General features: G+C 56.2%; 1 protein-coding gene across 1 annotated transcript in view; it reads right to left on the minus strand.

Moving 5' to 3' along the window:
• Positions 1-10,055, minus strand: part of TAF4 (TATA-box binding protein associated factor 4) — a 26,719-nt gene extending 16,664 nt beyond the window's left edge. The window contains exons 1-8 of the mRNA XM_023745566.1: positions 9,861-10,055; positions 8,548-8,667; positions 6,375-6,494; positions 5,660-5,782; positions 5,123-5,212; positions 4,155-4,400; positions 1,816-1,963; positions 1,363-1,477 (exon numbers count right to left, since the gene is read on the minus strand). Coding sequence (XP_023601334.1) covers positions 1,363-1,477; positions 1,816-1,963; positions 4,155-4,400; positions 5,123-5,212; positions 5,660-5,782; positions 6,375-6,494; positions 8,548-8,667; positions 9,861-10,025 — 1,127 coding nt within the window. The 5' untranslated portion in view covers positions 10,026-10,055. The remainder of the gene's footprint in view (positions 1-1,362; positions 1,478-1,815; positions 1,964-4,154; positions 4,401-5,122; positions 5,213-5,659; positions 5,783-6,374; positions 6,495-8,547; positions 8,668-9,860) is intronic.
• Positions 10,056-13,241: the final 3,186 nt, after the last annotated feature.

The following is a 13,241-nucleotide window of genomic DNA, read 5'->3' on the forward strand; positions in this document are numbered from 1 at the left end:
GCTCAGGCCCGCCCAGATCGGCGGGCTGTCCCAGGAGTGCCGTCCACAGCAGAGGTCCTATTCACAGTCACGTCTGCATTTTACTCAGTGTCTCTTCAGCCTCCTTAGGCCTGGAATGCTCCGAAGCCCTTCCATGATCTCATGCCCTTCACACTTAGGTCACAGGCCACTGGTTTTAACGTGCGTCCTGTTTTCCATCTAACTGATGTCCGCTCATGACAAGATGCATCTTTGGCAGGAGTTTCACACAAGTCACGTCCGCCACCTCCACAGGGCCTGGGTCTTGCTGGTCCCTTACTAGCGTGTCCTCCAAGCACCAGCACCATGGTCCCTGCCCAGCTTCTCCACCACCAGGGTGCTCTGCGCCCACCCCCCGCTTGTGGCTGGATGTGAGGACCTGTGTGTTTGTGCATCTGTGTGCGCTCTGAAACTGGATGTCCCATTCCTCATAAACTATCAGTTATTCATTTTATGGGCTCCTGGCTTCTTGTCTCTGCTGTGAGCACAGTCTGTTCCTATAGACATGGCCAGCAGGAGGGAGGCCACTCTGAAGACCTCTGTCTGTGAGCTCTGGCCCCTGCCCGTCCACCCTGAACACTGCTTTCTGACCTAAGATGCGCCCAGCCCACCTCACCTTCCCCTGACCTGGCCGAGGAGTCAGCCTTTTCCAGGCACCCTGGTCACTGCAGGAAAACAGTTGTCAGAAGAAGAGATCTGAGCGCCCGGTGCTTGCTACCACCAGTTGTCACTGCTCCTGGCTCCTTGGGTGGGCAGAGCGAGGAGTTTCCACCTGCTACTTCAGACCTGTCTACACTGCACCAGGAGGTGACGCCACCATGTCCCATTCCAACCCGACACCACAGGCCCACTCAGCTCGCTCTGTTCTGCATTTGACTCCCTTCCCTTCCCTGCCAGGGAGAGGCCCAGGCTTCCCCACCTTCCATCCACTCCCAGTTCTGAGCTGCAATGACCTCACCTCCCATCTCCAGCACCTGCCCCCTCCCCACACCCTGGCGCTGCCAGGAGCTGGGCTGCCCAGGCACATGGCCCCTCGCCCTGCTCAGACACTGGCCCGGCTCTAGCCATCTGATGGCTGTGGGGGGGAAGGTCCCATGAAAGCCTTCTGACCCGAGACATTTCCTACGGCTCCATCACAACAGTCACCACCACAGCCCTTCCTTCTGCCCCAACAGGTTAACTCCACCACGAGCAGGCTCAGAGCTGCGCGTCAGAGACCCCATCCGCATTCTGAGGGCCCTGAGGTTGAGAGCAGGGCGAGTGAGGCACCCTGGAGGACTGACGCCCTCCGAGTACTGGGCTATTCAAGACCGTCACAATGGCTTCTCAAGCAGAACTCCTTACCGAAATGAGCCTCCCCCGGGCTCCTTGAGTTTATTTTTCTGCGCAGCAGCTGCTTGGGCCGAGACAGCAGAAAGAGCTTTGGTTCCAGGTAACACAGCAGGTTTCACCACCGGGACTGCAAAACAAGGGACCCAGGAACCCCGATGCAGGTGCATGTGCACCGTGCCCGTGCCCAGCAGAGAGTCGGGGAGGGTGTCCCCACCCACTACAATAAGTTCTTAAAAGCAATGGGTTTCTAACCCTAAACCACAGGTATAAGGCTGAATGGCATCTCTCAAGCCTTCACTTGCTGCACCACACTGACAGGTGAAGACTGACCGCACTGAGTAGTCAATGCCACTGAACTGGACACTCAAACGGCTCAAATGGTCACTTTTGCTGTGTGTGTCCCAAAACAGTAAGAAAATTGGAAGACAGGACCTTCAGTGAGTGACCCTGGGACTGCGGCCTCACCTGGCTGCAGTGGGTTCAGCTGGATCTGCTGGGGTGTGGTCAGCACGATGCGGTTGTGGGGCTGCCGGAGGGCCACCATGGGCGTCTGCGTCAGCGTCACCTGCGGGGGCCGGATCAGTGCTCCGGGCTTGGGCGGCTGCTGGATCACCTGAGGCAGAGCCACGTCCCCATGAGCACTAATAGCACCGGGTTCCCAGCTGTCCCCAGCCATCCTCCTGCCATCGCCCCGGCCAGGGCAAGGTCAGGCCGCCAGGACCACATCAGCTTCAGGGCAGATCCGCACCTAGGTGGCCTAAGACCCAGTGTGGGGAGGCTACTTCTCCCGCAGGTCAGCGGAGGTGATATGGCCACCTGAGGCTACAGGTCAAGTTTTTGTTTCTCCTCCACATTTTCTTTAAGAGGTGAGGTGGCCTTTAAACTGGGGGGAGGCTAGATCTCCTACGTCCTGCCCTGAACTGTCCCCCAGACAGCCTGAGCCCGGCCCCGGCGGTGTGCCTGCTCCTCTTCCTGCACGGCCTGCATGGCTCTGTCTACCTTAGACTCCTGCCACTGATCACGTGCTCGCCCTCTGTCTCTGCTCCCCATCTACTCATCTACCTGTCCAGTCAGCCCATCTCTTCCGCGTCCAGCCTCGGTCCGACCTCCCACACAGCAGCACTCCAAATCCTGGGAGCACCGACTATCCCCGCAGGGGCCAAGCGACACTATGGCCCCTTCTAAAGCCACACAGCTACAGTCCATGTGGCCTCGCTCCACACCTCTGGAGCTGAGGGTTTCAAAATCCAGTGTCTGGCCCTAGCCGGTATGGTTCAGTGGATAGAGCGTCGGCCTGCGGACTGAAGGGTCCTGGGTTCAATTCTAGTCAAGGGCACATGCCCAGGTTGCGGGCTGGATCCACATTGTGGGGTGTACAGGAGGCAGCTGATCCATGATTCTCTCCCATCACTGACGTTTCTCTCTCTCTCTCCCTCTCCCTTTCTCTCTAAAGTCAGTAAAAATATATTTTTTTAAATCCAGTTTCTGAATTTTACAAAGGTAACCTGGTGGATGTGTTCTGGGGCACGCACAGAGGGGACAGGGTGGTACCCTAGGATCAAACTATTTCTGCACCGACACCTGTGAAAGCCCACGCTGTGCAGAATGAGTAAAGTGACGCACCTCGGGCCTTCAGGTCAGGTTTAGCCTGAACCTGGGAAAGCTTCCAGTTTTCACATCTACAAGCTTCAAGGAAACCGGTCAGACTCGGGTCTGGCTGCCCACTGCTGACCCCCCAACCCCCCAACACACACACACACACACACACACACACACACACACGAATCTGCACAGAACCCGGGGAAGCTGAGTGCAAAAGGGTCCCTGCTGGTCGACACAGCCTCTGTCTAAAGCCAGGGAACACCGGTGGCGTCACCCACACACCCGCACCAAAGGTCAATCTCCGAGAACAAATGGCTTCCCACCAGGCTCTCTTCAAGAGAACCCAGGTTTTGTGAAAATCAGCCCTAGGGGTTGCCAAACAGGGCAGCTCTGTACCTGCGTCACATGAAAGGAAAGGAAGTCTGCCCCTCGGACTGAAAGGAGCGTGGAGCTGTCACATGGGCACCTCCAGCCCTGACACTACTCACAACCTCCCGCCACCGGGTCAGCCTGCTTCCTCACCACCGATCCAGGCCAAACCCACGCAGGTTCTAACTTGAGCAGGTGAGAGAGCCCCGCGTGGATTGCATCGCCCTCTGGGTTACCATGTTGCACCATCATAAAACACACTACTAAATGCCATGAAGTCTGGGTTGTGTTTTTCTGTAACTGGCTTTAGAGAAACAAAATCTCTTTGAAATTATTTTTAAAGGCCCCCAATCTGCCTATGGGAGCAAAGACAGCCTTTCTCCAGCTGCAAAGCTCAGAACACGGAATCCAAACTGGCAGTAAACGAATGACAGCAGCCTGCCACTCCAGCTCCTGGAGCCACTGAGGCCCAGACTCGCTGCACACCCAGGCCCACACTGTGAAACAAAGGCTCACGCAGCTGCCTGCTCGTCCAACCCCAGCACACACTGTCTATTTCTTGTATGTGAACCACTGCTCCCAATCAAAGGTAATATCCAGCTAAAAGTCACTATAAACTCACCATGTCCCTGTAAGCCAGGATCACCCCCGATACAGGTGCTGGATGGACAGTGGGTGAAAGCCAACACACTAACTTCATGCTACTGAGGAATGAATCACAGAATTGTGGGGCCCAGGCTGCTGGCTTAACCATGGAAGCTAACGCCCAAGGCTGTCCTGCAGGCTCCCTGAGCCGAGAGGCGGGCAGGGGTAAGGGGCTCTCGCCTGCATACCAGCGGCGTGGGCTGCCCCTGCTTGCCAACGCCAACCTGTGTGGGCTGCGTGAGGCTGATGACAGGGGGCTGGAGGGCGCTGGTCACAGTGGCCGCCGTCTTCCCGGCCGTGCGCTGGACGGAGCTGCTCAGCACCACGGCTGTGAGTGCAGTGGTGGCCTGCGGGGCAGGCGGCTGCTGCTGCTGGCTCTGCTGGATGAAGGCTGCGGAGTCAGGGGTCAGCTGTCTCAAGGCGGGCAAGCTCCTCTGGGTGAACACAAACACAGGGTCGGCAGGCAGCACAGCATGGGGTCCCCTCTCCGAAACTCAGACACACCCCATTCTGAGGTAAAGTTCTTGAGCTCAAGTGCCGGTTTTGCCAGCCAGTGTGCCTCAGTGGGCTGAGTGTGCTCCCCTGCACTAAGAGGCCACAGGTTGGATTCCAGTCGAGGCACATGCCTGGGTTTGCAGGTTCAATTCCCAACAGGGGGCATACAGGAGGCAGCCAATTGATGTTTCTCTCTCATTCATGTTTCTATCGCTCCCTCTTCCACTCTCTCTCTAAAATAAATACAAACTTTTTTTTTAATAGTGTCGGTTTCACAGCTTAGAGATACCTCTGGTGTGGGCGGCAGCCTCCAGCACTCACTGACCCTGAGCCCAGAAAGAGGGAGCAGCACTTCTGAAACGCTCTAAGAATGCTGTGGCACCAGAGATTACCTAAGGGACAACCGCTGCTGTGGAACCCTGGGTCCTCGCTGGGGTGGGTGTCCCAACAGCCCTCACGCTCACGGACAATCCGCGGGTCGGCCCTGTGCTTGGAGTGGGACGCCCGAATGCCAGCAGTACTGAGGTCCAACTCCCAGAAAAGCATCTAAGAGGGCACCGCACATTCTGCTGCAGGCGCTTTAGGCTTTCAACACAAGGTGCCAACTGTGCCCACGCCTCCCTCAGAACAGCACGGAGGTGGACAAGGGCTTTGCCGTTACCTTCAGGAAAGGCACAAGGTAAGGTTGAGGTGAAGAATTAAGTTCTCGGTACAGCCGGCTGGTGAAATCTTCTGCTTCGATTTTTCCATCCTTAAAAATAAAACTCACATGAAATTCCTGCAGGACTGGAAGTTCGCACACACACCTCTTGAGGCAGCGCTACTCTGGTCTCCTGGTCTCTCTGCCAGGTCTGGGCTGACAGAGGCAACAGGAGAGTCAGTGTGCCCCGTGCTCAGGCGATACGGGCATCCCAGGTGTGTGCTGACCAGCCCACCCCCGATCTCCCTCACCCAGCTGTCACTCAACACTGCCCAGCCCTGACCACATGTCAGGGCATCCTGCCAGGAGCCAGACCATCCTGAGGGAACCTCACTGGCACAGTCAGAGCTGCGAGCACAGGCACAGAGGGGTCAGGGACGACACTTCCCCCCCGAGGCCCCAAGCCTTGGGGAGGAAGCCCCGCAGGGGAAGGCTTTGCAGATCCCAGGACAGGCTGCCGTGTCACATGCGGGACAGGGCTGGTGGCGAAGCTCTTACCAGCAGGTGCTGCACCAGCTCCTTCACGTTCGCCGCCGTCTCTGTGGACTGTTTACCGGATGAGGCCAGCTTTATTAACGTAGACAGAAAGTTCTTACATTTCTTCACGTTTTCCATAGTTTCCTGCATTCAAGTAAAAAGACACCTGTGAGAAAGTCTTACAGGCAAATGCCCATCATCACCCTGAGAACTGTTTCTTCTCTAAGTACTCTCCTAGCCTGCTGGTGGGGCATGGCCCCGGCAGGTGCCCAAGGAGCGTGCCCAAGGACACCTGGCTATCCAACCAAAAGGGGCCCGGCTCACACTTCCCTCAGCTGCCAATTCCCTCCCTTGGAATGTAACAAGGCGAAAACCACAAAGGTAAAAAGGTGACTCCATCAGATGGTCCCTGCATGCTGTTCATCACAAAGAAGAACCGGCATCTCCCCGATGCACAGTGAAAGGGTTACAGTGCACCACAACTACTAACGCTGACGGAACTCCTTAGCAAAGAAACTGGAAAAAGCCGTAAATAAAGTGGGATCCCAGCTTGAAGATTTATGCACATGCAGGGAACTACTGAAGTGTAAACCCAAACGGGTAAGAGTGCTGTTCTACAGACGCAATGCACACAGTCCATGAAGGACTGCTTCAAACACTACTGTCTGGGCCTGTCACCATGGGGAGCCCTCTACACACACTGTCCCACCTGAGGGGTGCACGAGACGGCACTCACCGTGGCAGCTGTGGAGGTGGTGGTGGCCCCCGGGACAGTCCGCTGAGGTGTCCCCGTCTGAACAGCTGTCGCCGTCCCAATCGAAGCTGTCTGGGCAGCACCACCCAGAACAAGCTGAGGCTGCAAGATTCCAAAACACAAGGTAAACAGAGGCTGCAGGCAGCAGCCTTAGGTCTGAGAAGAGAGCTCCCTGTAGGGGTGGGGCCCCGCTGGCCAGGTGTGCTGGGGGACACGCACCCTGAGGACCTGCAGACACGGCGACAGGCCAAGCCTGAGCACTGCTGTCCTCAGCACCTGAGAAGCAGGATGGTGCGTCTCCAGCAAAAACTGATAGAAACAAAGCCAATCGCTGGAAGAACCTGGTGCTCAGGAGTGGATTCTGGAAGTCACATGGTGACCAGTACCAATGGCCTTTTAATAAGCAAACTAGGTCTCATCCTCAGAAAGTTCAAAAAAACGAACTGCAATGGGAAATGTCACCACCTGGTCTGTACAGAGCCTGGTGACAAGTCAGCCCTCCTGCAAGGCGGCTCTGGGAGGGAGTGGGCTGGGGTCCTGGCCCCTTCTGCCGCCAGACCGGCCTTTTCCTTGCACTTCAAGAGCGAGTCTCGTCATGAAGTATCACTAATGGGGCTGGGGAGCAACAGGAGAAATGGTGGGAGTCGGTGAGGAAGGCCCCTTGCAGAATGAATGGACGGCAGCTCCAGCCTCGCCCGAGGTCAGGCTCCTGACCGACCTTAGTTCTGCAGCAGGGTCGTGATGCCAACATTAACTGGCTTTCTAACTGGTCCTCCAATTTATAATCTAGCTTTCAACATTTTCCCTCCAATTTTTAAAATGTCCCTTTCTTACGACTTCTGAAAGTCGGGGCAGTGCAACCCCTGCGCATGCCTCCGGTGTGGCCTAGTGCCCATTAGGGAGCTGACGCGGCCCCTGTATGGACCCCTCCAAGCTCTCGGGTGTCCCAGTGGCCCCAGGCTGTGGACACCAGCTTTGGGGAGGCCTGGGAGCTGCAGGTGGTGACGGGCTTTACAGTCAGTCTGTCTTCTCTCACTTGTAACATGAAGCATGAGTCATCACTGTTGTCGCCAGCAAACATCAAACTCAAATCTCAGGGAGGAAAGGAGGAGCAAACCATGGCTGCCACATCTCGGGGCAGCGGGGCTTCTTTCCTTCACACAGGGTCCTGTCCCCACATTTGCTCCTGCTGGCCCCACCAACTCCCACTCACGAGACACATCCAGACTGCACAGAAGCGGACGCCAAGCTGACCGTGCCTCCTGCTTTCTGGAAACCCTTTCACAAAATGTAGAATCAGATGAACCAACCAGACAGAAGCCCAAGCTGAAGTCTGCATCCTGGAAAGTCCCCCACACCTGGACAACCCTTCCCGTGTTTCAGACAACACTGCCACTCACTGCAGACGCCACAGTCAGAAAGAGAAGACGAGATCCAGTGGGGAAGAGTGTGGTGCTGGGCTGCTCCAGACCCTCTACCAACACTGTCCCCGCCATCTCTGGGCTATGGTTTCCTCATTCGGAAAAACAGGACAGCACCAACTGCCATGGGGATCAACACAGACCAGCAACGCAGCAAAGAGCCACCCTGGGCCACAAAGACACCTGGTAAAACCTGGCCAACGGTGCACCTGCACTCACAGTGCACGCTCACCAACACCTCACCCCGCAGCCTGAGCCATCTGCTCTGGACACTCTGGCCTGTTGGCCCAGCCAGGTCTCCTCTGCTGTGACGGGAAGGGCCAGCCTGTCTGGGACACCAGAGGCTGAGCTGTCGAGAGCATCACAGCCCATCACTGTGATAAGGACACATAGTAAGACCTGGGACACAGTCGACGACAGCACTGCCACCATCGGCGCATTCACGGGGAGACAGGTGCACACACAGACTCTCTGCCCTAGGCTTTCCCTGCTCCAGAGATGCCTCACAATCAAATACAGATCAGGTGACCCTTTCCTTCTTCTCTGGCAGGGGCAGCTTTAAAAGTGCTGCTGGTGCTCAAGTCTGTGCCGCTTTGAGGAAGAGGGACCCAGCCACAGCCTGTGCTGTTGTCAGAGAAGAACCCCCTTTTTCTACACCTTCCTCCCAAAACTCTGCCTTGAGTCCCACACCCAAGTCCGTGTCTGGTCCCTGCGTGCAGGACGCCGGGCCTCACCTGCACTCCGGGTGAGCGCTGCAGCGCGGCGGCCGGCTGTACCGTCGTCTGGGCCTGAGACACCTGCTTAATTATGGTCGTCGGGGTCACCTGCCGGGCAATAATAGGGGTCCCAGGTGCCTGGAAAACAAGCAAGACCCATCTAAAAGGGGCAACAGCGTGAGAATTCCCCGCCAACCCGTGCACCCAAACAATCCAGAACACAGAACCAGTGCTCAAGTGCGTCCACAAGTTCACTCGCAGTTTCCACAGAGCCACCCTAATTCTAAATGTCTGTTTCCAAAGTAAAAGTGCAGGCTCCCCATCTTTGCTACTACAATGAAAATGCCTTAGACTTCTTTATCCAATCAGCATGGTCCTTGAAAAACACATGTATCTGGGAGTGGTCCTGTGAGGACTTCTGTGATCTCGCCCACAAGCACTAAAGAGTGACAATGGCACTAAGAAGTACGTGTCCCCTGGGTCTAAGACCAGTCACACTAGCCCCATGGGAAGCTCGAGTCCTGAGCAAGGTAATGATGAAGTTGGTTTGAAAGGAGATGGACAGCAAATGCTGATGGTCACACGGTGATATGCACAACCAACAGCTAAAGTGAGACCACAGATACCGTACGTCTGCCTCACACTGAACAGAACAGACTGGGAAACTGAGCCGTTCCACTCAGCGAAGGGGCCCTTGTGGGTCTCCCAGCACACGCAGCCGCTGCTGCAGTGCAGGGCGCCACCCAGGGTACGCGCTTGGCATCACGGAGAAGGAGGTCTCCGCTTCAGTCACTAACCACTCACTAGCTTAGAACAGAGGAAGACGCAGTGGACAGGAAAGCCCCGGAGACAGAGGGAACGGGACAGTGCGGACACGTGCCCACAGGAAAGCATGACACAGACAAGGAACCCAGACGGGGGGCAAGCCCTGCATGCTCTTCAGCATCGGAGCCTGACTCCCGCCACAGTCTCCAGTGCCTGTGTGTGGGGAGGCAGCTCTGTTCAGTGCAAGTGTGCCAAGTCCTCTGTGCCTCCCTGATGAGAAGGCCAGCGCTCACGCAGTACCTGCTCTGCCCACTAGCGTAGCACTGCACGTCTCCGCCCAGCCTGGGACCCAGCTCTGTGGTATAAGCACTAGTACACTGTCCACTCCGCAGGAGAGGAAACTGAGGCATGGGAAGGTGGAGTCATGGAGAGAGGGCAGCTCTCAGGGACTCGGAGCCAGCTCTTCCCAGCAGGGCTGTCCTGGACGCCAGGGTTAGCCACCCGGTGGTGGGGCAGGACACCTGCCACACGGCCCTTGGCAGGCGCAGGGTGTACGCATGACTCACCTGGACGGTGGAGATCTGGACAGGTGGGGCACTTGTGGGGGTTGCAGGGCGGGGTGCCATGGTGGTCTGAGGCTGGGCCTGGGCGTGGGCCTGGGCCTGCATCTGGGCCAAGGCCTGCTGAGGGATCATTAACAACTGCCCGTTCTCGCTGCGCACGAGGACCATACCTGGGGACAAAGGACATCTGGCGTCAGAGCCCGGGAAGCAGTGGCTCTATGGGGAGGCCTAGCAGCTCTGAGGAGAAACGGGACCGGTGGTGAAACACGGAGTCACCGGCCTCTGACTGACATGCCTACCAGACAGTGCACAGGATGAGGACACGCACAGGGCAGTTTCATGGATTCAAAGAGCAACCAACTGACGCCCAGCCAGTGTGTCTCAGTGGTAGAGTGTGGACCTATGAACCAGGAGGTCACGGTTTGATTCCCGGTCAGGGCACATGCCCAGGTTGCGGGCTCAATCCCCAGTGTGGGGCGTGCAGGAGACAGCTGAACAATGGATGATTCTCGCTCATCGCTGATGTTTCTCTCTCTCTCTCTCTCTCTCTCTCTCTTTCCCTCTCTCTCTCTCTCTCTCTCTCTCCTCTCTTCTCTCTCTCTCTCTCTCTCTCTCTCTCTCTCCCCCCCTCCTCTGAAATCAATAAAAACATATTTAAAAAAAAAAAAAGCAACCGAGCCTTCCTTCTGTAAGCCAAGTACCACGGCTCTGCCAGCCCCACTGTTGCCCCACAGCCACCCCACAGCTGCCCCACACTGGCCTCGGCATGCACCCACTCCAGAGGAAGCCGGTGGGGACACCAAAGGCCTGGCAGAGTCCCCACAGGCACACACGCTCCCCGACACAGATTGCCAAGTGCTCAGGAGGTGGTGGTGTCAAAGAGAAGTCAGAGATCCCGCTGGAGCCGCAGACCCCAGCACTGCCCAGCACAGTTCCCTCCATCCTGCCCCCACTGGTCCTGTGACCAGGGGCAGCTGGGGCCTGTCCTGGGAAACCCCAAACAAACTTCCCCTCCAGCACATGGACCCTGTGGCACCCAGGCACCTCACCTCTCTAGGTGTGGGCAGCATGGTGCCCATGGCTGACCAGAAGGGGGCCTCACAACACAGACGGACAGAGAGAACCACTCACACAGCACATGCTTGAACTCCATCACTGGAAAGCAAATCCAATCATGCAGGTTTAGCATTAATTTTAGCTTCAAAAACCAGCAGCAATCATAGCACAGACGCCATCAGACACAAAACACAAGTGTCTAAGTTCACATTAGTTCCATGACAATCAATGATGGAGCTTCGAGGAGAACCTGCACTCTTCCTCTGGTGGGGCCTCAGCACACCACTGGGCCAAGCCCCATCCTCCCTGGGGCACAGCTGGGAAAGGGTGCCTTGGGAAAGGAAAAGCCAGGGCGAGGGCGTCCTGTGGGCGTCATACCCTCCTGAGTCTGACCGGTGGCTGAGAAGAGCCTCTGAAGGTGCTGGGTTCTGGCTCCTTCAACACCCATCAGGTCATCAAGAAACAACAGGCCTCTCCCTGGACTCACACCTACAAGGCTTGATCCAAAAGAACCACCTTTATGCCCACTAACATCCCTTTTAAAGTAAACCATGCTGAAATTACAAAAACAAAACAAAAACCAGGCTGTGGAAATCCCCCAAACCAGGGAGCTTGTTAGGCAGGCAAGGCAGTAGCTACAGACAGCCATGCGGGCCACCAGAGCTGGGGTAGGACATCGGGACTGCCCAGCCACTACTCAGGTCCACACTCTGCTGGAGCCCACAGAAGAGAAAACATGGTGAATTCCCTGATGCCATCCTCCCAAACCCACCACTCACTCATCACACGCCCTCATCCGTCCACGTGGGAGCCTGCTCCTCCCTTCTGGACACCAAGAGTCAGCACTGGCGGGACAAGGACCAAATGAGCCTTAGCAGTACCCACCGCTTAACACCCAATGTCACCCTTGGTAACATTGCAGTTGATGTATATACTCTAATTAGCAGATGCTTTGTTGATTAAAAAGGTACATCCACAGAAAGTTAAAGAAATATTTAAAGAATAAATATTCATGAAACTGCAGTGTGGTTTAAAAACTAATGAAGTAAGACACCCTTTCCAGGGCCGGCTTTTCTCAATAAATCTCAGTTCCATTCATAAAAAAAAATAAAAATAAAAATAAAAACTAATGAAGTAAAAGTGTAAGTAAACATATGCTGTTGGCAAATTGCCTGTTGTTAGAACAAAGGTCAGGAAAGGGATCACAGGTCCTACCAGAGTGATATGACCTTAAGCAGGGAACGCAGCCTCTCAGGCACTGAAAGTATCTGCGGGCCAGCCAGTGTGGCTCAGGTGTTGGTTGGGTGTTGTCCAATGCACCGAGAGGTCGCCGGATTCAACTCCTAGTCACAGCAACAGCCCAGTTTGCAGTTTCGATTCCCCGTCAGAGTGTGTACTGATCAATGTTTCTCTCTCACACCAATGTCTTTCTCTACCTCTCCCTTCCTGTCTCTCTCTAAAATCAATAAAAACATATTTACACATACATATCCTCCTATATAATAAAAAGGTAATATGTAAATTGACCCTAACGGCAGAATGACCAGAAGGACCTCTGGACCAGTCACTATGAGACCATTGACCACCTCTTGGTCCCTTTCCCTGGCCGGCAGGCTCTGATAGCCTGATGGCGAACGGGGAACTGGGGGTGGGTGGCGGGAGACGCGGGTGGCGCCAGGCCAAGGCCCTGCCCCGCTGGTCGCCCCACACACAGAGGGCAACTCGCGGCAGGGGAGGGGTCAGCGAGTGGACGGGAACAGCCGACCTCTCAGTCCCTTCCCCTGGCTGTCAGGCACTGATCACCCAATGGTGAATGGGGAACCGGGGGTGAGTGGCGGCGGGGGCAGGGAAGATGGCCCTGATCGCAGGCCAGGCCTAGGGACCATACCTGCACACGAATTTCATGCGCTGGGCCTCTAGAGTATGAGTGTGTGTGTGTGTGTGTGTGTGTGTGTGTGTGTATGTAATAAAAGACTAATATGGAAATTGACCGAATGGCGAAATGACCGGTGGAACAACCAGTCACTATGACGCGCAGTGACCACCAGGGGGCAGATGCTCAATGCAGGAGCTGCCCCCAGCCCGCAGGCCCCAGGCCAGCCAAGGTGGGTGCCAGCGGGCCCCCCCCCATTACCCCACCAGTCACCCTGCAGAGGGAGGCGACCAGCAGCGGCGGGGGGCAGGGCCGGTGAGCGGGTGGCACCAGGCCAGCCAAGGCGGGTGCCAGCGGGGGGCCTCCTGATTGCCCCGCCAGTTGCCCCACAGATCAGCCCTGATTGCCGGCCAGGCCTAGGGACACTACCCATGCACGAATTTCGTGCACTGGGC

This window comes from Myotis lucifugus, unplaced genomic scaffold (genome assembly GCF_000147115.1).
Source record: "Myotis lucifugus unplaced genomic scaffold, Myoluc2.0 scaffold_556, whole genome shotgun sequence".
Lineage (NCBI taxonomy): Eukaryota > Metazoa > Chordata > Mammalia > Chiroptera > Vespertilionidae > Myotis > Myotis lucifugus.